We start from the raw sequence: 24282 nt of genomic DNA, 5'->3' as shown, positions 1-24282 counted from the left end.
ATTTGACAGTGATTTTTATGAAATTTCAGCCATTTGTGGATGGTGATCACTTCATCCACAAGTACTTTATTCCACAAGAATATGCCATTCTCATACCTGTACTTGCTGCTGTGGCACTTCTCAACTTCTTATCCATTTTTGTTGGGCGTGTGATGCTCAAATCCAAGAAGAAGATGAAGGCATGATGCAAGTATCATCACCGAGTAACCTCCTCAAACCTTCGAAATTTTTGTCCTATCTTAATACATTTTCAGTCGCACAATCGTACATTGAGATTCGTTTTGTTTCAATATTTTCATCATACCTTGTGGTTGACAATACAATTGGAACAAAGAGGTAGAAATTTTGAGATAAATGAGATATTTTTCATCATATCTTGTGGTTGACAATATAATTGGAACAAAGAGTTAGAAATTTTGAGATAAATGAGATATTTGGCCTGTCTAATGACACAAGTTATAGGTAAGAAGGTTTGAGATAAATGGTTAAGGCGTTTTCTTGCCGGTCTTGATGCTTGGGTTTTAGTTTTAGGATAAATTACATTGACACTCCTTCAGATTTTTATTTAATATAAATGTCCGCTCATATTTGAAAAATTACATTTACTTCCTGTCAGATTAAAATAACATATTTGTCCCTTAACCTTTATACATATAAAATAATACAGATATTTTATTCATATCATTTCAAGAGAAATAACAATTATCTTCTTTGATTTAACTCAAATAAAAAATTAAGTTTTTTTATTTTATTTTTTTGTGTTTTTTTGTTTTGATTGAATTTTTTTAATATTTTAAATTTTTTTTTTTTTTACATACACCTAATCTAGATATACTTACGAAGTATAATATTTTGTGATTTTTTTTTAAATTCACCAAATACAAAAAAAAAAAATTTAAAAAAACTCAATACATTATCTTATTTTGTTGTGTTAAATGGATTTTTTTTTAATTTTTTATACTTTTTGAGTATATGTAGATTAAATTGATCTAATCTAGATATAATAGTGGAAATACAAATGAAAAATTATATTCATATATAAAAATTTATACTAAAAATATCATAAAAATGTTGTGATAGTTATATTATTATAAATATAAATCATGTTTATGAATGTTTTGTTTTAAAGTGAAATGTCACCATTAAGTTATATTATTATGTATGAAAATTCTATAAAAGATTTATGTTTATATATCATCACTCAATAGGAATATATTCAAGTAAAATTTAATGATGAAAAGTTGTAGAATGTAATCATAATGATAGGAAAAACAAATTGTAAAAAAAATGACAAGATGGTTATTTAAAAAAATTTAGAGCATGACATCAATAATTTAGGAGACAAATTTATAATGAGATTACAAAACTCAGGGAGAAAAATATAATTTTTCAAATGTGAAGAAATATGTATTAAATAGAAACTCAACGGATGTCAGCATAATTTACCCTCAGTTTTATTACTTGGCTATGCAACTTTACATTTCCAGGGCTGATATCAACCTTTTATGGGCCCTCGTGCAAACTTCAAAAATTGAATCTTCATACATATTTAAAAAAAAAATTATCAATAAAATAGAAAGTAGCCTCAAAATTTATTTATTTATTTTTATATTAATACTAAGCAATTAACACAAGAAGATCAAGTAGACATGGATTCACAAAGCTTACTAAGCCAAATATGCCTCAACAAAATATCAGAAATTGTCTGTTGTCAACAAAATTACCATCAAGCCTAAAAAAACAGTTGCTAAAGATCCGTGGCTGTGATACCCAAAGCATCGAACAGATAAAGTGAAATGATGTTCACGGAACTAACCCAAAAAATTGGGACTACCATGACGGGAAAAAAACAAAAAACTTTATTTTCACACCAGGAAGATCAGGTTATGGGTGAGAATGACTTGGCTCTCGAAATGTAAAGGATGTGAAAATTGGCTTACGGGTGAGTATAATGAGCTCTGAAATGTCTGACTTCCGTATGATGTATGTGATTGAACATAGCAGAATCATCTGCCGGCAAACAAATTTGGGAGCGCGGTCTAACTGCAAAAATAAAAATTAAAACAATAGACATGAAGTCAAGCTTTCAGGAATTTGTTTCGCCATCAATTTTCTTTTATGTTTAGTTGGAGAATTTGAAAACAAATTTAAAAAGTTAAAAAAAAAATATAGGTAAAATGTGAATAAAGATATTGCCTTGAATTATCTGAAGATATAATTCTACACCCAATTGTTTCATAGTGTTTGTACATTTTTTGAATGAAAAATCACCCTTTACTTCATACCCAAATCACATATAAATGATATAATCAACGCCCATTTTCATCAAATTTCATAAAAATGCAATGAAATCAAAGAAAACAAAAGGGAGAAAAACCAAGGTACCTGAAAATCCCCAAACATCAAGCCCATGAATTATCAAACGCTGCCGAAGTAATCGCCTGAGAGAACTCCTGAAAGCTAATTCTTCCATCTCCATCGGTATCCGCCTCTCTGATCATCCCGGTGAGCTCCTCCGCCGTCAAAGCGTGTCCGAGCTTAGCCATTGAGTGTGCTAACTCCGCCGCAGTGATAAATCCATTTCCGTCCCGATCGAACATCCGAAACAGCTGCTTCAATTGCTCCTCCGTGTACGGCGATTTCGCCGGAAGAAGCTCCGGGGCCACCAGAGCCACGAACTCCGAGAACTCCACGAGACCATTGCTGTTCGTGTCCGCTTTCTGTATTAGGGTTTCGAGCTGATCGGGACTCGGTTTTAAACCCAGCGATCTCAATAACGAGCCGAGTTCGAGCTGAGTTAAGCTTCCATCGTTGTTTCGATCGAATGATCGGAAAATTTCTCGCAATTCTGCGAGCTGTTCATCGTCTAACTTCACCGGTTCCTTGCTCATGAATCTGGCAACAACAAAAATTCAAATTCGGCACTGTTTCCCGATCAAAGAAAATGGGAATTTTTTTTTCCTTTCTTTTCTTTGCTTCCAATCAGATCTGTGAATTCACAAAACAAAAACAAACATTCCAATACTCTCTCTCTCTCTCTCTCTCTCTCTCTCGCTCTCTCTACACAAACTCTGAGATTGTATAGGAAAATCGAATGATCCGAATTTTTGACGAAGTAATCGGATCTGAGTCTTTGTATTGGGAACGAACAACGCGTAGTGGATCGACTTTTCTACTCAATTCGGTTGAGAGAGTCTGAAATTTGCTCGTGAGTCAACACCAATGCCAATAAAAACGACATGATATAATTTTCTTTTTCTTTTTCTTTCCATAATTTTCCCGAGAAAATTTTGAAAAAAGCAAAACGATGCCGCAAAAGTGGCGCCAATCTCGTGAACTCTTACGTCTGTCTAGCGTTGGAGACTTTGTCAAATGTTTTTTAAATTTGGGAAAGTAGCCACTGTGGCCGAGTTTTATTTGTTTTGTTACAGTCGGATTGTTCTGTTCAATCTTGTTTGCCACATCAGACAAGGACAGTTTCCTAAAAGAAAGTTGAATGTGGTGGCGTTGCGTGATTGGGTACAGGTTGGAAATCGCGAGACAGACTTTTGCAGCGAAATTTAAACGATACACTGGCGGTCGTTTCGTGCCGGCATTAATTCTCTTCATTTGATTTAAAGTTTGAGAAAGTGAGTGATGATTGGACAATTGTTTGGCATAGGTTAGATGACTCCAAAATCTAAACTATTCGTGTCAGACACCAATTTAAAAAAAAATTAAATATATCAACTATCAATACATTGGTAAGAGTTATAGAGATTTTTTTTGTGGGATCTCAAATATTTCTAGTTATATAAGTGTTTTGATTTTTTTAGTTAAAAAAAGGGAGAGGAAAAAAAAATTGTATCTTTAGAATAATTTTTTAATTTTTTATAAAAAGATATATAATAAAATATTATAATAAAATTAAAATGACTATTTTACCCTTATTAACTTTGACTTTTAATTTTTTGATTTTTGAATAGTTGAATTCAAAGGACAAAATAGTAATTTTACCCTCTAGACTTTTCCACAAGCTTCCCTAAATAGTATGGACTTTTTGATTTTTTTTAATAATTTTTTGACTTTTTGATTTTTATAGGTTATCTGATGCAGTGCTGATCGAAACAATAGTAACAATCTTAAGATCCGTTGATTCACACAAGAACACCGGAAATAAAACTCTTCTCTAGACCCGTTGATTCCTCAAGAATACCAAGTTTAAAGGCTCAACCAAAATTGATTCACACAGAATTAACCAAAGTTGGAACAAAGAGTAATAAAACTCAAAATATATTAATCATCAAAAACTCTCCCTTGCCCTAAGGCTTACATCTTTATTTATAATGAACCTAATTCTTGTAGAACAAGAAACAAATAAAATAGGAAATAAAATCAAAACTAAGAAAATAGGAAAACTACATCATATTAAATTAGGAAACTAAATAACTAAATACTTCCATAATATTCTATACCAATTTAGAATATTCATGGTCAAATATTAATTTTAAAATAATAAAATAAAAATATATATTTTCTAAAATTCAGTCTGCATCATTATCCCAAATCAAAAAAAAAAAAAATGAATGGTGTGTTTGGTTTGTGTTTGTAGAGTAATTTTTGAGATAAAAAGTACGAAAACTTGTTTGATTTGCCTTTTTTCAGAAATGATTTTGGAAAATTGTTTTGGAAAGAGAGTTTTAAAAAAATGATTGATTTGATGTATATGAGAGAGAGTGATTTTGGAAAGTAGGTAACCAAACAAAATTTTGAGATTTTTTTTGAAAATTTTTTTTTTGATTTGATTATTCTTAAAAATTTGTTTGTAGAGAATTTTTCTCAAAAAATTTTCTGAAAAACAAACTAAACAAGCCCGAATATTTACTATAATAAATTTTTCACATTTTACATAGAGCAATAAACATGTTATTATATTCAAAAAAGTAAAAGAATTTATTGTTGTTTTTGAAATATTAGTAATAAATTTTAGGGGTTTTTTTTTTAAGGTCCTTGATCTTATGATTTTATAGCATAAAGGACATCAAATATTTTTATGATGTCTAAGGTCCATCAACAATATTTTCATAATGTCTAAGGTCCCTCAACCTTGATCCAGAGAAATTTCAGTCCAGAGAAAATTGGTCCAGAGAAATTTCAGTCCAGAGAAAATTGGTCCAGAGAAATTTCAGTCCAAATTTCTCTGGAAAATCTAATTATTCTCAGAATTTTATGCAGAGGGAGCCACACATACACCATGCATATTTTTGGTGAATGTTTGTGCACTGATAATCAAGAAATGTCTTTTTTATCTTGAAGAAGTTTACGAATGATTTTTTTTTGTTTCCCCTTCCCTTTTATCACTTGATGCAAGTTCTTCCCAATTCCTAAGAAAAAACAATGTATTGGCTGTAAATTCAAAATTCTTTCTACCATTGTGTTTCGTATACAATTCGTGGCCTTTATATTTCCGCTTCAGTCTTCCATTAATGGGAGAGTTCTGCAACTTCTTCAGCGCCGAATCATGACCATTGTCATCATCTCACGTCACAGAGAAAATTGGTCCAGAGAAATTCTGGGAAGAATTTCTCTGGACCAACCCTAATAAAATTTAGTTCAAAAATCAAAGAATTTCTCTGGTTTCAACCTAGAGAAAATTCAATTCAAAAACCAGAGAATTTCTCTGGTTTCAACTTCAAATGAAAAAAAAAAATTCAATTCACAATTTGGAACCTGGAATGCTTAATTTGAAACCCAGAGAATTTCTCTGGACTAGCATTGCTATTGCTTGTGGTGAACCCAACACAACTGCAATTGTTCCAGCACTTTTCCATACAATCGCTAATGCTTAAGCCCGAATTATCGTCACGGTCACTGGATTCGGCCGAGTTGGAAGTGAAGGCTCGGAGCAATAATGAGATGAAAAGGACTTTTACTTGACTACTTTGCCTCTTGTAGAACACAGAGATGCTGAGGTTTTGAACTCCAGGTTTATCTTCTTGTTCGACATCTTCATCAACCTCTATATCAGTAACTAAACAGCACAAATGCTGCACAAACTTTATTACCAAGAAACAACAACAATACCAAAAGCATACATATACAAGAACACATCATTTGTGTAGTTGACAGATATAATACAAGCTGTAGAAGGGGAAATTGAATCAGTTAGACTCAACTAGTCAGAGAAAATTCGATCTAGAGACTCTAGACGAATTTTCTCTGGACTTCACAGAGAAATTCTAGTTTACAGAGATTTTCTCTGGTCCAATTTTCTCTGAACTTCACATTTCACAGAGAATTTCTCTGGTCCAATTTTCTCTGAACTTCACATTTCACAGAGAATTTCTCTGGTCGAATTTTCTCTGGACATCACAGAGAAATTCCTCTTTCATTTCTTGTTCTTTTGCATCTTGCTTCCCAGATTGATCATCACACTTGTTCATTGTAAGGTGCAAATCTGAAGCATTAGGGACAGAAGAGTAGGGAAAGTGTATGAAATAGACTGTAAAAGCTTGACGGAATAGTAGGGAAAACAGGGGATGACGAATTAAAATGAAATTGAAGGGGTTCAAGAACTTGAAACCCTAGAATGAGAAAGTGTATGAAAGAGGAGGAGGAAGAGGAACCTCGTTGATTATCGCCCTACATGTCCACAATTCCACTTCTTGGAGACCAATTAAGCATTCGACGAACGATGAGAGTAATGATTCATCGTCGATTGCATAGCAGCTTCGCAATTGGAGTTTCTTGAGCTGTTTACAACTCCTCCAGAGCCAACTGAGGCCGTAATCGCAGTGTTGAATCCCGGACAAACCTAGGGTTTCTAATTGAAGTTTGGTTTCGGAGTTTCCGATCATTGAATCGGTCAAATTGAGTTTGTGTAAATCGAATTGTCCAGTGTTGAAGACGATCGAGAGGTCTTTCAGTGAGTGGAAAGAGATGAGCCAGTGAAACTTTCATCTGATATATGTTTAGGGACCTTAGACATCAAAAAATAATTTTGTGGATCTCTTCCATTACGAAAAGTGGAAGAGGGACCCTAGACCGATTTTCCCTAAATTTTAATAATAAGACCAACCATTATTTTTAAAATAAAATGTATAATAAGTTTTAAGAGTTGTTTGGGATGTCCTAAATAAGTGTACTTTTTGTCTTTTTGGATTAAAAAGTTGAGAAAAAAAATATGAAAGTTTGAGTTAACTTTTTGACTTTTTTCGAATAAATGTGTAATAAAATATTATTAGAACAATAGAAATGACTATTTTACCCTTCATACTGACACAGCAGGGCGAAGAGAAAGTGACTTCCTTGTTTTCCATGCATGTCAAGCAGAGGTTGCAATTGTTCCATTATTGTTCGAAAATTGGAAACGAGTGGAACACGGACGCACAGTGTTCCACTTGTACGAAATATAACTTTTTTATTTTTTTTCCTTATTTTGTTTGAGTTGTTATTGCAGGTCTGCTATGTATTTTTTGAAATTCATATCATAACATGTGAATAAAAAAAGATAAACCACGTACATGCCCAATCATGAATTTTTTTTTTTTTTATGTTTTTTTTTTTCTAACCAATGGCTAGAAATAATTTTTTTATGCCATGTTGAGAACAAATTATTATAAAAGATATTGCAAAAACTTCCCCCATGTTTATATATGTTAATTAGTGGACATACTTTCTTTAAAAATAAAATTTGTTGAAAATGTCTACGCTCCGAAAGACATGAAACTATTAAAACCAAACAAATTTTCAAATATGAATCTCAGTTACTGATATTAACAACCTTCAACCAATATTCTTGTATTTCCAATTTGCCCCTACCGGTGCACTTGCTGTACGAGTTCGTTCGTAATGTTCGCTCTTACAACGGCCATTGCAAGGTCGGAGTCCCCTTCCTCTATCATATCAACAACCCGTGTGTATTCGTCGTAGTCGAGCATTTGGAGGGCCACATAATCGTTACTATCTGGGATAGTCATCGTGACCTCATCAAGTTCGCTATGTCGGCGTATGAAGTTATGTAACGCCATCGACGCACATACAAATGTAACCTGATTAGAAAAACTTAACTTCTGCATATTCCGCAATACCTCCCACCTAAACTTCCAGGCACCGAATGTCAGCTCAATACAACTACGCAGTAACGAATGTGCATTGTTGAACATTTCGAACTGATTCTGCGGTGTTCGATTTCGATCGGCATTTTGGTGATACCTATACCCCTTGTAGAGGGCTAGGTACCCTGTCTTGTTGCTATAATCGCTATCCACCAAATAGTATTTTCCTACAAAATTTGTTTCATTTCATTTTCAATTTGACAGTATTGTGTACCACTTAAATTATTCTTTAATTAACTTGTCTTGGTTCGTAATTTTTTTTTTTTTTTGTTAATAATAATAAATTTGTTGAATAATTTCATTACTAAATTATTTTTTTCCCAATTTTGTTTTCAATTACTCCTTTTCCCAATTTCTTTTGTTCTCAAAAATTATATTCCCAATTACAACATTATTTGTGAATTATAATAATTAATTTTTTTTATGACAATTACATTTTCATTAGTAAAAATTGTTCTTATCCCAATTTTGTTTTCAATTACTATTTACCACTTAAATTATGTTTCAATTAACTTGTCTCAGTTTTTTGTTCATCTAATAATGAATTATTCTTGTTAAGACCTTTTGTTTTCAATTACTCTTCTTCGCAATTACTTTTGTTGTGCAAAATTATATTTCCAATTACAGCATTTTGTGCGAATTATAATAATTAATTCTTTTTCAATTTATAAGAATGAAGAGCTGTCAATTATTTCATTAGTAAATTTTTCTTTTTCCATTTTTGTTTTCGATTACTATTTCATTGTGAAGTTCTTTTATTGTGAAAAATTATATTTCCAATTACGAAATTATATTTCTAATTACTTTCTATTTCATTAACATTATTTCTATTTCCAATTTTTTTTATTAATTTAAATTATAAATTGTTTCATTTCATTTTCATTTTCACATTCTTATTTACCACTTAATTATTTTTCAAAACTTTTCATTTTCATTTGTTTCATTTTTTTAATTTGTTTGCAAAAATTTTGAACAATGGGAAATAAACTACATTAGAAAACTGATTTTGTTGACAAAATAAAAATAAAATAAAAAAAAGACAATAATTTTCACAATTTTGCTGCCAAGAAAATACATTATTGAAAATATTTATATTTATATTTTCTACGTATTCATATTTCTGTTTAATATTTTTTATCTGGTGCGGGATGCGGGAAGCGATGTTTCGGCTCGGTTGTCACGTAGTGCAAAACCCGGCTGTCGTGCATGCTCCTGTTCCAACCGACAGAGACAAATGTGAAGCACAAGTTAAAGTCGCATACGGCAATTATGTTCTGTGTCGACACGCCTTTCCGGTCATAGTATGATGTGGCGTACTCTTGCGAGACACGAGCCATCACGTGCGTCCCATCCAATGCAGCGATGCAACCCTACGCAACGCATCAATTTTTTACAAACAAAAATGCTAGAGGCCCCAAAAATTCTACCAAAAGTTTTACCAAATGTCTCACATGGGTGTGGGACCCACATTGGACCCACATTGTGTGGGGCCCACACCCATGTGAGACATTTGGTAAAACTTTTGGTAGAATATTTGGGGTCTCTAGCATTACTCTTTTACAAATTAACATAACTTAATCATGGTTTTTTTCAAAGCTTTAAAAAATTTGCACATTTATGGAAATTGTCACCTTGAATGGCCGATACCGCTGTTGCGACCGTAAATGTGGATGGCTCCCTTGTTGTACTTGTTCGGGCGTAAGACTCCTACTATGAACCGATGTAAACGGTATCATAACTTGCATTACCTCATGAAAATTGCGTGACAATGTCTCCTTTGAGTGTTGGAACCGTTCTTGCAAATTTTTCCAAGATAGACCCTGCAACGCACAAATAAAAATGGCTACATTCTCTTCCAACGGAACGCCATGCTCCCGCTGCGGCGACGTCAACCCAAAACTATGAAGCGCGTCGCATAACAACAAGAACACTGGTTGTGACATATTGACAGCATCTTCAAACCGGCCCTAGTGGCCGTTAAACAACTCAAACATCCATAAACGTCCCGAAAGTATTGATGTATTTCGAGGGACTTTGTGATAATGGTTGTAATAATATCTTGCCGCACAACTCCATGCTTCTACCAAGTTGTGATTAGTTTCGACTACCATTTCCCTCGCAATTTCATCGATAGCTTCCCGGGATGTACCATGTTGCACGCGGTGACTCGGATCTGCGTTGTTCGCCATTTGGAAATGTAAGAATGAAAATTGTGAAAAACTTGAAAAACTTCCAAGGAAATAAACGAGTTCTGCGTAGATGGAAAGAGAGGGAGAGAGAGAAAATGTCAACTAAGAGGAAAAAAACACTGCAGATGAGAAGAATATAATGGCTAAGGTTGTGGGGGCCATTTTGTTTCATGTGCGTAGCTTTTTGTGATGTAAGGGATTCAACAACTTGTCAAGGGTGCCTACATGTTTGATTCTTTTTTTTGTGGGAACCAAAAAAAATTTAATAATGTTCACAAAATTATATTTTGTGCAGCCATGATTATAAACTGGACAGCTTGTTCTGGTATGATTTTTGTGAAACAGTGTTAACACAATTTCATTTTGTTCTATTGCATATTTGTTGTGTTCTCTACCTATTTTTCGTATTTTATGGTAAACATTTTAATTTGTTCAAATAAATAAAATAAAAAAATGTGTTCACAATACAAAATTGCGCACAAAATAATTGTCAACAATAACATGTGGGCCCACAAATTAATACAAATATCATTATAATTTGATATTTTATATAATTTCCAGTTTTTATATTCAATTCCTTTTATACGTTGTAATTAACTGTTTCATTTTTTATATTCTAATTGTTTTGAAGAACTGCTCTACAATGTGAACAAAATGACGGTTTAATTTTTTTAATTTCTTCATTTTATACACTAATAAATTTGGAGAACTGTTTAATATTTTCTCCTACTATTGGATATATCTTCATTCCACAAATTTTTTTACACAACGAAAATCATTTATGAACCGAGACATTTATGAACCGAGACAACCATTTATACACCAAATAAACAACAAACAAAAAATATAAGCAATTCATATTCGTTTACACATGAAATAAAAACTGATTTTGCAAATGTAAAATAACAAAAGCTGTCCATCACATATAGGGTACGCACATATTGACTGAAAAAGGAATTTTTACACGTCCAGATTCCCATAATTGAAGTAGAGACGTTGCAAGCAAGTTGCCAAACACAACAGTGTTCACGTGGTTGCTGCAGTAATGCGAGGGATACATCCATTACATCACAACGCAACCTGCCTAATGAAAAAGCTCTGCTCTACAATTGTAGCACCTGTCGAGATTCTCACAAATAGACAATATTGAAGCAAGTTGACAAACACACAGCAAATCACGTTCTTGCTGCATAAAAAGTAATACAACATCCAACACATCACACACCAATTCCGTAATAAAAAAAGCCTACAGCCACTGTCAAATCTGTTTGTAAGGGAAGAAAAAAAAAATACACACACTCACGGGTTGTTGGCAGGGGAAAAAAAATGTAAAACAAACATAGGAGGTAGCAACATCACCGAAAACTAATGCAGGACAGTAATGAAACATGAATCCTTTCCGGTGACTAAAGCCGTCAGAACCACCCAGTCATTCCGAGGCTGTGAGTTGGCATTGATGGGCCACCCATATTCTGGGACTTCTTTATTCGCAGCCAAGTAGTGACTGTCGCGTCCATTGGAATCTGCAACAATATTGCTTGATTTGTCGGATTGTCTATTAGCGTCAAATCGAAAACAATTAGTGGGTCTTGCGGGTCCAAGCCTTCTAGGGAGTACAACCTTGCCATACACTTGCGAATGCAGTCCTGCATCGAATCTCCATACTCATGATGCACACAGACTTCTCGTTGTTGTAATTTAACTGAGGATGCAAGGTTTTCCATGCTACTCGCCAAGAGCGATGCTCCCTCACTCTGCCCTTTTTTTCGCTGTGGGTGTGTTGTGCGATTGAATTTGCGTTTGCTCTCGCCACTCATAGGTGTGTCATCAGCGTGAATTGCCGATGACGCAGCATGTACAGTGACCGGGGTGTCCTCCTCTTGCGTACAAGTGTGGTGGATAGTGTGTTCATGCTGCGCGGATGGCTAGAAAGGAGGCAAACCACTACTGTCCTCGCAGTCTTCTTCGTCTACCAGCAAAGGATTGTCCTCGGTGGCGACAGGTTCAAATGCTGCCCCTGGTGTCTATGCAAATTTCCCAATTGTCGTTGCACCTTCGTACACCCTTCGCATGAGGTCCATATACTCCAACGGTTTCGTTTTGAACTTCAGTGCATTCTTGTCAATCTGGGAAAAACCAAAACACATAAACATAACTTAAAACAAGGAAGGATGAGAAACACAACAACCATGATGCATGCTTATGTTATAGGTTTAGTCAGCTACAAATATTATGGATCACATGAGGAGGACATTATCAATATAGATGAGTAACACCTTATATTTTTGCTAGGTCTCTTGCATGAATTCTTGCAGTGATGTGACTTGATTGCATTGGCAGATTATCTTCATTGATTTCGTATACTGTCCCTCTAATCAGTGCTATGCTATATCATAAATATGACATTTGTAATTGTCATATGTAATTTGCTTATGCTTTATCTTACCAGTCATCTATCATGACACAATTATCTAATATTGTTGCTTTCATTGACAGTTTCAAATAGTTCCATTGAAATTTTATGTTGCATAAAAAGTCTGTTCCAATGTGCTCCAACCTAGTTGCAGAACGAGACATAGAACAAGTCCATTATACCATCTATTATGTCTTCAAAAGAGACTTTCTTAGTCCATTATCGGTGTTGTTGGATTTGATTAGTCTATTAGGCTTACCTGCAAAGGTTAGGAATGTTGTATATTTTACAAATTTCTTGTATAAAAATGTGGTGGGCCTCACATATCATTGTTTGTAGAATACATAGAGTTTATTCTGTAGAATGGCTCATAATGTAGCCAAAGGAAATTATCCAAAGTGAACACCTTCATGCTCAACTCAAGCCCAAAGGAAATTATCCAAAGTGAACACCTTCATGCTCAACTCAAGCTCAGGATGCTAAAAGATTTTGATTGGACTCTAGCTCATACCTAATATATGATAAAATGAACTCCGGCTTGTTTTATGATAGTCTGAGTCAGCTTACTTTTAGTCAATTTCTTTTTTTTTTTGAATGTCTTACTAAGTAGTGATGTTTTTTTGTGGTGCATGCATTTACTTGAGAAAATTTTTTCTTCGTCTACTGGTAAACACTGTTATAAAAAAAAGAAAAATGAAAATATGCTATGGTAGGCGGATGAGTTTGCAAATGAGTTTTAAATCATCTCCATAACATAAACAATCAAGGTAAGATAACACAAAAACAATAGTGACATGATGTAAGGGTTTTGGGAAGGTGCTTAACATGTCAGGGAGGGAATGGAAACAAACAAACATGTGGGCGTTTTTTGTCAACTACGCAAATGAAATTAGTTTATTTGAAGACTGAATGATAAGCCCAAAGCAACGTGACGTAACAAATTAGTGTCTACTCATGCACTACTAGTACATGCCCATTCACATTCATAAGCATAAAACACCAAGACACAACAACCTGAGGCACGGAGATTTGTTAATGAATCTTGCTTGGCCAACTTACCAAAGTATATAAGCAACCTGTTTGGAGTAAAAAATAGGTGCGCAGGTAACCACATAGGTTCAACGCCAGTCAAACACACAACAATGCAATTTGGAGTACGAAATGGCAGTGAAAGTCAAGTACTTGCCCGCAGAAACTCACAAAACAGTTAAAAAAATTTCACAAAACAGTCATACATAGGGAGGGAGATAGAGAGACGGATAGGCAATTTGGCAAGTATAACAACGGTAGTTGGGGTGAAAAATAGGTGTCCAACCAGGTTTAGTTCTTGTTTTTGGTCACATTAAAATATTAATGAAGAATTTTTAAAAATATATATTGTAACATATGCATGACTATCACGTTGGATGTTACAAACAAGAATATGGAATTGTTACCTTTTCATAATGGGCCCACTAGCCGTCGGATGCTTGTATCAAACCAGTTGCTTCATTGTAACTTATGCCGGTTGGCCCATGCCTGCTGTCCATCAGGCGTGACCATGCCTGCTGTCCATCAGGCGTGACCATGACTGCCAATCCTTTTTCAGTAACGCATACTTGTTTTGCAGTTGCTTCACATCATGGATCTTATGTGTACGCTCCTCGAAGGCCTTGACGACAGCCCTGTATCCGTGCATTGTCATTGTATGGAAGCTGCCCTTGAAACCTGAGTCCAACTCTTTGATAACAAGTTGCAAGAACATGCGCACCGTGTCAGAGTCCTAATTTGCTTTGTGCACATTTGCGGATTGCGGTTTAGACTGTTTACTACCACACTTACGCAAATGTTTCGAAGGTGTCGACTGCGATTGTGAGTGCTCCATTTCGGTACTACAATGCAACAGTAATTGTGGCATATGTCAAAAAGCAACATTGTGACAACATGAAAATGGTGAATAACAATATTTATTTAAAAAATGGTCATCCATTTCCTTTTACTTAAAAAAATTACCAATGATATATGTATCTGTTCGTAGTTAAAATTGTCATCAATTTCCTTTTACTTAAAAACTACCTATCGTCCTATGTTAATGTCATACCCTCTCATACTATAGCCAACTCCTCTCATACGCTAACGATGGCGGAAACAAGTAACCATTACTGACTCAAGAAATTTCCTTCAAATGTCAAATCTTCAACCTTAAACCTTCTATTGAATCACAAAATACACAGTGATGATGCCCCAATTTGCCCCAATTGTTTTGAAACACTAATCTCCAATTTGTTTTCTAGATGTTTTCAACAAGCAAAAAAGAAACAGACCCAAATGGTTGAAACATCAAGTGAGAATTTAAAGACCCAACAAATTCAAGCTTTGTGAAATATCCAAATCAAAATTCTGAACATTACAAGCATATTATCACATAACCAAGATAAAAAAAAAAGAAAAAAAATGTCAAAATAGAAAATATTTTCTCAATGGGTATCTGAGAAAACAAAAGCTTTACAGAACCTTAAATACCCAAAACCATCACACACCTAGAAGAAAAAATCTACAAATTTTTTGAAGGGCTTTGTGGGTAATCTTCACCGACCAAAAAGAGAGAGACCCAAAAGGCTAAAACATCGACCCACGCATGTAGTATGATAGAGGGGTTAGGTTATGGGCAGCCATTAAAGACAAAGGAAAGTGGAGGAACAGAGGAGAGATGAGAGAGTGATGAAGAAGGTAAAAGAAAAGAAAATGTTGGAAAGTGGAAATGTGAGAGTGGAGAAAGTTATTAATTCGGGCGATTCGGGGGGCTCATTTTTGAGCTACATAGAGGTTCTGAATGGGGAAATGTACAGAATTGGTTCAGGAAAAATCGAAGATTTTCTTTGCACTTACCAAATCGCCGAAAATGGGGAAATGTACAAAATTGGTTCACATGCCCAAAATTAGTGGCGTGGAAGAGATGTTACCTTGTTCATTGGGGGATACGGGCCGAAGTAGTGTAGATCTGGTCGGCAGTGGTGTAGGACGATGGATGGTCCTTCCTGTCGGTTACAGTTTTCAGGTGATCGCGTCGAGGTCTACCTTTGGCACGGCTGTGGCGGTGGTGCAATGTGAAGGATGTGACGGATCCTCGGCAGTGGGCGGTGTGTCTTTGACGAACTAGACTTGTTCAACCGACTGAGGGTTTTTGTCTTGCTTGCCGTTCTTGCAAATGGAGGTTGGAGAAGGAAAGGGGCTTTCTGATAGCGTATATTTGTGATATATTCGACTCAGATACAGCAACAAAAAAGAAGGGCAAAAACGTAATTTTACCCTCTGTAGATTCAGACAGGGTTTTGCCGCCCAATGCATAAAGATAAGGTAACTTTTTTACTTTTTTGATAACTTTTTGGCTTTTTATCTTTTTTAGTAGATCTCAAACCAGCCCTTAATTGTGCAAATAACATTTACTATATGAATTCACAAGTGAAAAAATAATAAATTATATTTTATGATACATAAAACTTTCTTTTAAAATTATTTTTCTCATCCTCTAGGATTCTATGGAAATTATTTATCTATTTTTGAAATCTTGTGACATTGCTATAATAGATTAATCCAATCTTTTATCGATTTCAAATGAAATTTTTTTTTTCCCAATTTAATAAGAAAAAAAAGAGTGATAAATATCAATTTTTTCACTAAATATAAATAAAAACTTCCTTTGTTATCAAGTGCTCCAACGGAGAGTTTTGACTTTTCATTAAACCACCGGTCAATCGGGTGGACGATTGGCCATTGTAATTTATTCACAGATTTTTTACTTGAGGTGATCATTTGAGAGGACATCCGACAATGACATTGAATAGTAATTTGATGAAAGAAACATTGGTCTTCACCTTGATGAAAAAAAAGTGAAATCCTCAATTTAATACCCCTTTGAGGCAACTGTTGGAGCAAAACAATGACTCATTTTTCATCAAATTCAAATTTGATAAAAGATTCGTAACCATCTAAACATTGAGAGCATTGGTATATATCACCAAATAAATTTTATTTATAGTTACTGCCACCAGTATTCTGTAAATATAACTAGGACTTTTACATGGTTATATTATATAACAAATGATGAATGTTATTAACTTCTATAACATAAAATATATAAAGAGAGTTGTTACATAAATAACTTATCTATGTAGACAATTATTGAAGTATAGGTGGCAAGAATTGTTGTTAATGCTAATTATACAAGAGTTCCCAAAAAAAAAAAAAAAGAAGCTAATTATACAAAAAGAAAAAAAAAAAGTAAAATGGGTAATGATTTTTTTTAGTTGGGGTGGGGGGCATGAAACCTACCAAGAGTGACAACCATGTCCTGCTCGTATTGCATCAACTTCATATTAAATTGTTAGTCAAGAATTGAAACTACTTATATTGTTTAACCATGTCAAAAGATTCAATTATAACATAATTTATTTATAAATTAATTATGCGTCTAAACTATTAGCGAATATCATTTTACTCTCTCCTCTAACATTAATACATTTTTAAGGCTGCAGGAAAAAAGAGATGGAGCTACTGAGTTGGGCTTAATCTTTATTTCCATAATTTGTTGGAATAATGTTCTAAAGGGTGAAATCAGAATTCAATACATTTTCTTTTGTTGATGTTATAGTCGAACAGCTAAAAACTAACAGTGACCTAATAGCATCGGTGAAATTGTTATACAACTATACAATTTAAGGAAGCATGGTGTAATTAATTAATTATCCCAGACTAATCGAGCACTGTATTTATCCAAATTATCGAGGAAAACCCGTGAAAGTAACCTAAATTTTAATTGATTCGCCCTTTGAGGTACGAACCTTATAGATACTGACTAACTCAAATCAGTAGGCAAAAAAAAAATATACGCCTTCAATAATGAGTCCTAGGAACCTTCACAAAGATTACAAAGAAGCATCATTTTCAGACTTGAGTAGTCCGCTTATACAAACAACATTTTCCGCCTCGTTTGGGAAATGCTTTTTGTGAGACCTATAAAAGGGTGTATAAGTTAGCGTAAATTTATAACATCAAACACAATTTGAGAAAAGAGAAATAATAAAAGCATATGTCAGCCTAGGAAAGAGGAAAAAAAAATCAAATTTGATCATCTATATATTGACTTTGTTGTATCAAAACCAAAAGAACATTAAGAACAAGATCAAGACAACTTGAATCTCTATTTTCTTCTTGTTGGTTCGAAAGAAAAGAAGTAATTCTTTAATCATGGATATACAAAAACACAACAACACAAACGGGTAATAATAAATATAAATATACCTATTTTAGAAATCACAATCCGTCGGTTACTGATATAGAAGAGGACTCCCTTCTTTAGCAAGCACAAAAAGGCCACCATCTCCTCTTGAGATGCGAAGATCCTTGTCAAGGTATGTAGTAAGAAGCCACGATTTTGTTCGCTCGCCTGGAATGGGAACCTTAAGAGGAGACTGACCAGAAATAGTACGAGCTACATTCGCCACCACCTCTTGCAGAGGATTAAGAGCTTGCTGCACAGGAGACAAGTCGATTCTCTGCCCAAAAATATCAAGATATCCTGGCAAATCAATGCTCGACTTGACCTCTGGGGGCTGCACGATCCCTTCCTTAAATTCAACCTGCAAATTTGTGGATGTAATAGAAACATTTTAGAATCATTCTCCAATGCTAGATAATAATGTAGCTAAACAAATTGCCAAATTTTCCAATAATTCAAAATTAATGATATGCTTCAACACAGTCTAATGTGCATTCTCCCACCCATTTTCATTCCAGAATTTACCAGAGAATGTGTGCAAATTAAACTTTTCACCCTCAAATTTCACTTTGGTCCCTCATCTTCTAATTGCAACAATTAAGTCTTCATTAATTCAACTTGTGTCTCAATGTAGTCCTCCCATCACTCACAATTAAAAGTTTGAACATAAAGCAATAACATGAGCACGTTTGGGCGCATTTCAAGAAATTGTTTTATGAAAATTTACACTTCAAACTCTATTTTAGTCTCTTATGTTTAGACTTTCACTCAAATTTTGAAAGGTAGGGGCGGCGGGAGGACCAAATTGAGACACAAGGTGAAGTCTGAGGACTTCATTACAATTAGAACGCAAGAGACCAACGTGAAATTTAGGTGAAATTTGGAGGGTGAAAAATGTAATTTACCATTCTAATTATATAGTTCGTCCAAGCCTGTTACTTTCCATCAATTACGCATCACCCCTAAAAGATCTTTTGGGTTAGCCAACTATAGAATGTAATTGATTCCCATGATCTGATCATAAATATGATTTTTCATTTTTATTCATTATATCCATTTTCATTATGGGTGGGTCACCTGGTGAAGGAGCTGCGTGAAAAAATTACGTTCAATTGCTAATGTTTGTGATCAGGAGTACCTGTATTCTTGAAGGAGTTCGAACTTCAAAGCTGGCAATGGCACTGGAGGAAAAAGTGGCAAAAGGACTGGAGAATGTGATAGAGTTCTCTATCTCAAGGCTTCTAGTGTTAATTACTTGGCAAATCCTTTCAACCTTCAACAAAGGAGTGGTGCCTGCTGCCAGAAGAGGCAACAGCTCGGAAAATGCAGTGTACCTGATGGTTAGAACATAAAAATAAGGACCAATTTAAGTAAACCAACAAATAAAAAGTTTAAAAGCCACTTATATCAAGTTTCTATCTACAAATACAACATATTATTCTCCAGGCATCTGAATGAATAAACCAAATAAACACTTTCCAATTGTACATCATTTTGAAGGATGACATACTATGTAAGACTATTTGGGTGCAGGTGAGTGAAAGCGTCAAACCTTCATAAATCTAATTCTTAAGATATTGGGATATGTATCCTAAAGTTGGAGATGGGCAGGGATACGCGTCATGGATACACAAATCTTGCATATTTTATTCTTAGGTAAGGTGTTGTAAATTATAAAAAAATGTACTTGAAATTAGATAAGATTTTGATTTAGGAAAAATATAAAATTTCTATCTTTCATCCATGTGAAAGACTAGAAATGTTCTTTTACTAACAAATGTGAGCTTCTTCTTCTCTAAACATTGTAAAAAATTAGAGAAGTGTCTCCATTGGGTATGCTTGTTGGACACATATCCACACTCTTATCCGTCTCAAAACTTTAGAGAAACTAGAAGAGTCCATGTGACACAGTTTTATTGAAGCCCAATCCCCCATACACTACCAAACATGCCCTGTGATACATGCCAGTAGCAGAAAGTATGCAAAGCACATCCTTACTAATTTAATACATTTTAGACAGCTCACTTCTTCCAGTTTCATTATGTCCCCAACTGCACTCCACTCAGGTCCAGATCTAGAAAGGATTGTCAATGCAAGTCCTTCCAGCTACATCCTTATCTTTATACCCCATATGTAGATGAAGATTTTTTTTTTTTTTTTGGTTGATAAATACCCATACGTAGATGATCTTGAATTATACCCAGCCTAAGCAAACATGTTGAAGTTAAATGACAGTGATCCAAGTAGTGAAATGCACTTGCATCAATCAAAAGGGTAAAATAATTCATGAAAACAGCAGTTTTTGTGTGTGTGTGTGTGTCTGTTGGGGGAGATGAAAGCAGTTAATCCACATTGATGCTTACAGTAATCAATTGTTTGACGTACATTACTCTCTGTTTTTTTAGCCGTTTAACACTTCCTTCACTCTTAAAACCACCTTTATCCTTGATTTTTCATGCATTGACTATACATTAAAAAAAATGCATTTAACTTTATGCATTTTCCACTCAATGAATAAGGGTCACGAACATCATAATAATAGTTTACACTTTACACAACCAAAAAAAAAAAGAGGAGAGATCGCACCCCATAAGAACAAAATTACTTCTGGTTGTGTCCAATTCCAACTTCAAGTTCCATGAGAAAAACAGAAATGTGAACTTCTGAACACTTGATCCCCAACTCTATTTTCCAGTATTACTACTTTTATCTCTTATCAACAAAATTTTAGTAATGTTCTTCATACTCAAATACAGATGCACAATTTTGGAACAACGAGATTAGATATTTAGATTGGAGAATTGAGCTAGAAATTTGGGGCTTAAAGCTCATATGTTTTGGGTGAGCAGACTGGGGGAACTATTCAGAGGTTGATAATATGTTGATATAATACACCAAATCAATATATTTAACCTATTACTGGTAATTCATCCAATGAATTAATCTGCCTATTAATTGTTGCTTGTATGATTCTACTGTTCCATTTAAATTTAAATCCACTCTTCCATATTGCTAAATGCCCATGCATTCTTCACAGATTATAATCTAGCCCCCCTCAATTACTCCCAACAGTTGCTCCCATCTCCCACCGGGCTTACTTTATTGTCTGTGCCATAAGCAAAGATTACCAGATTTACCAAAATCTTCACTTCCCACCACACAATCAGGTGATTAGTATGTACAACATGTTCCCTACTGAAACAACTTGATCTTTTGCAGCCCTGCTCCACCCAAAGGATTCGTGCAAAAAATCCACTGAGTTTCACATGCTGACACCATTTATCAATTATTATTAAATTTCTCACATCTTCACCTTCATTTACACCATATCCAGTTCATACATCGAAAAAGGCAACTCATCCAAATTATCCTATTAAGCCTAATTACAGTCACCCATTGCTAAAAAGTCTAAAACCATTGATTCTAGAAACAAACAAGCCCAGGTAGTTATTGAAAAGAGACTGAAAAGTAACAAACTGATGAAGACATTCTTTGCAAATTTCATTTTATTTCTTTTTTTGCTTAATTTGTAGCTATATTCATCATTTTCCTCTTTAGTTTCAGTCAAGAAGTAATTGTGAAAAAAAAAAAGGTTTTTGAATAGAAGAACAAGAGAAATACAACCAACATTTCAATCCAAAGTACATGCAACACAGCCTTCAATTTTAGCATGCAAATTCAACTCTTATACATTAGCAACTTAGAATATTTAAGCAATTCATAAAAAGATTGTTGATCACCCACACAAGTGCAGAGTGTCATACAAATTCTGTTATTCTCTAATGTCATGCTCATGCTGCCTTTTTGAGTTCTTAGAGCATTTCCAATCCTTATCCAAATTTTGACTCAGACTTAAATTTTAGTAAAAAAAACCATTAAAATCTCTTCCACTGCTTTACCCAATCCTATATCAAATTGAGTTTTACTCAAATTTAGACTCAAATGACAGGAGACCCATTTCCTTTACTCAAATTTCTATTTAATCAAAACTTGACACAGAGCTGTTTTTACCCAAATTCTCCTTTACTTCCTAGTATCCACTCAAACTTGACACTTGCCCATTTTTTACTCAAATTTGAGTTTATCCATTAGAGTGCTACTCAAAACTTCTATTCAAATCAAGGGTTGGAGATTGTCTTACTTCTTGCCCCTGATTCATATTTAACTACCACCAACTAAATTTCCCCCAACAATGTCCAATGCAATTGATTAACTTTTTAGCATCTAAATCCACTCCCATAAACATAGATATATCTATAATGTCAAAATTTAGAGAAAACAGAGTAATGAACTTACAACAAAACCCACTTCCCATCAAGAACCCCCACGGCCTCCGTCGGCGCTGGAGTAGGATTCGCCGCCTCCAGCTGACAAACCAACTCCGCCACCTCCGCCCTCACCTCCGACGTAGCCCCATACCCCAAATTCGTCCCGTAAACCGTATCCACCAAACTCCTCTTCAGCTCCATCATCTTATCATCACCTCCACTATCCTCCTCGTCCGCCGCCGCAGCCGCTGGAGCACTGCCATTGCCGGAGGTAACATAGTCGTCCCCAGCACTAACCCCAGACCACTCATCCTCATCCTTCGGTGGATCCGAGTCCGATAACTTCGTCGAAGGCTCGGTCTCTGGCTCAGACTTCTCCCCCCACTCGTCTACAACTCCCGCCGGCACATCTTCCGGTTTATCGTCGGGGGAGTCGCCGGAGAAGGTGGAGGAGGAGAAGCAGACGGTGGTGGAGAATCGGCGGTTGGCGGCGGCAGCAGTGGTGGTTTTGGGGATGACAGAGAAAGAGAGAGAGTGGGGTTTGAGGGGGAATGAGCGAAGAGTAGGGTTAGGGTTAGTGTTTTTGGAGAGGAGAAATGGGGGTGAAGTGAGAAGGAGAGCCATGTTTTGGTCGAGGTGAGAGATTTTTGTGCGACTGTTTGTGGGTCATAACAATGTTCGCCGAAAACTGTTTTAGTTAGGTTTCTCTTTTTTTTTTTTAGTTTGTAATTAAAAATTTTGTTTAGATTGATTTTTTAAATTTTTGTGATAAAAAATTCAATAATGTTTAAAAGTTCTAATGCAATTTTAAAAATGTAGAGGGTACTTATGTGAAGGTAAAACATACACTTCTCTCTCTATCTCTCTCCTCTACTTCACTAGAACTTCGAGCTCCGTTTGGTAGAGTTTTTGAAGTTTAATTCTACCCCTTAATTTGAGTGTGTCGTTTGGTTACAGCTTTAGAAAATTAATTTCACACCAACTTTTTAAAACAACCAATTTTCAATATTATATGTCACACCACTTCATTTAAACTCTTTTCGAAACTCATAACCAAACAAATTTTCTACACTCAAATCATAATTTTAAAACTCTACCAAACACAATCTATAGAGTTCTCAAATTATAGTTATATATCATTACTCAAAAAAATTAAAATAATTATAATTTAAATATAATATTTTATTTTATTAATTTACTTAATTATTTTTATTTTTTTAGTCCTAATTGGATAGCCAAGCGAAGCGGATGACTTTGTCCGTGTGAGATGCTTCTTCTCCAAGGGGAACCCAGGCCAGGTCGGGTTTGTCAAGATTGATGTTTAACATATACTGGGCTGGAGAGAAGCCCATACAAATGGAGGTTGCCTTACAGGAATGGGCCTCTTGCTTTAAAGTTTGAATATGAACCATTTAAATTTTATTTTGGGATAATTATTAAAAAAAATTCTAGGTTTGAAACTTTTAATAAAATAAGCTCTGATTTTTTAATTTTATTAATTTAGATATTAATTTTTAAATTTATTTTCAATTTAGACCATTGTCAGTTAAGTAAAATCGACAGCAAAAAAGTATTTTAGTTATTCAACTTAAATATATATAAAATGTCTAAAACGCTTTTTTTTATTGAGTTTAATGACTGGAATACATATTTTTTTTTATGGATTTTACTTAACAAAAATAGATAGATGTTTAGATTAAAAACAAATCAAAAGTTTAGGATTTAAATTGATAAAATAAAAAATTCAGAGTTTATTTTATTACAAAGGTTAAACCCTAAGTTTTTTTTTTTTTTTTGTAATTTCTCTTTTTATTGTTTACAAAATATTTAATTATTTATAATGGTATATTTTATTTTAATTTTACCCTGCTTAAAATATGAACAAAAAAATTATATTTTTAATTGTTAAAATTAAATACATTTTTATAAACAAAGTTGTAAATATACAATTTATCAATTATTTCCCGCATTGAGAAATATATGAATTCATTATAGTATTATTTTTTGAAGCTTATTGATGAAATTTTAATGAAATTTGAAAAATCACAGATTTAAACAA

General features: G+C 34.3%; 2 protein-coding genes and 1 long non-coding RNA gene across 4 annotated transcripts; all 3 read right to left on the bottom strand.

Moving 5' to 3' along the window:
* Window positions 1-1625: 1625 nt before the first annotated feature.
* LOC114285098 (putative calcium-binding protein CML18) lies at window positions 1626-3579 on the bottom strand. The gene has a single exon (XM_082902072.1). It carries the CDS (start codon window positions 2889-2891, stop codon window positions 2403-2405), a length of 489 nt encoding a protein of 162 aa, XP_082758198.1. The 5' UTR covers window positions 2892-3579; the 3' UTR covers window positions 1626-2402.
* Window positions 3580-11440: 7861 nt separating this feature from the next.
* On the bottom strand, window positions 11441-15913 carry LOC145806108 (uncharacterized). The gene is made up of 3 exons (XR_014348755.1): window positions 15641-15913; window positions 14135-14569; window positions 11441-12411 (listed from the first exon to the last, which is right to left on the bottom strand). It is a non-coding gene; the product is annotated as an uncharacterized LOC145806108 (long non-coding RNA).
* A 1478-nt stretch (window positions 15914-17391) lies between these two features.
* Window positions 17392-22917, bottom strand: LOC114285103 (Plastid-lipid associated protein PAP / fibrillin family protein). Of its 2 annotated transcripts, XM_028228098.2 has the most exons (4): window positions 22252-22913; window positions 19094-19289; window positions 17979-18316; window positions 17392-17690 (listed from the first exon to the last, which is right to left on the bottom strand). In XM_028228098.2, exons 1-3 carry the CDS (start codon window positions 22845-22847, stop codon window positions 18005-18007), a joined length of 1104 nt encoding a protein of 367 aa, XP_028083899.1. In that variant the 5' UTR covers window positions 22848-22913; the 3' UTR covers window positions 17392-17690; window positions 17979-18004. The 2 variants fall into 2 exon arrangements, with proteins under 2 accessions (XP_028083899.1, XP_028083898.1); XM_028228097.2 differs by lacking the exon at window positions 17392-17690 and having other exon boundaries at window positions 17793-18316; window positions 22252-22917.
* Window positions 22918-24282: the final 1365 nt, after the last annotated feature.

Source organism: Camellia sinensis, chromosome 13 (assembly GCF_055761805.1).
Source record: "Camellia sinensis isolate YWXY chromosome 13, ASM5576180v1, whole genome shotgun sequence".
Taxonomy (NCBI): Eukaryota; Viridiplantae; Streptophyta; class Magnoliopsida; order Ericales; family Theaceae; genus Camellia; species Camellia sinensis.
Note: the sequence above shows the minus strand (reverse complement) of the source record. Positions and strands in the feature narration are given on the sequence as shown.

Bases quoted from the DNA above. Each gene is read 5' to 3' on its own strand.
- LOC114285098 (XM_082902072.1), bottom strand. From the start codon at position 2,891: ATGAGCAAGGAACCGGTGAAGTTAGACGATGAACAGCTCGCAGAATTG.
- LOC114285103 (XM_028228097.2), bottom strand. From the start codon at position 22,847: ATGGCTCTCCTTCTCACTTCACCCCCATTTCTCCTCTCCAAAAACACT. The intron at 19,290-22,251 runs GTAAGTTCATTA...TCTAACCATCAG, and splicing joins GATGGGAAGTGGGTTTTGTT to GTACACTGCATTTTCCGAGC. The intron at 18,317-19,093 runs GTACTCCTGATC...ACAAATTTGCAG, and splicing joins GAACTCCTTCAAGAATACAG to GTTGAATTTAAGGAAGGGAT.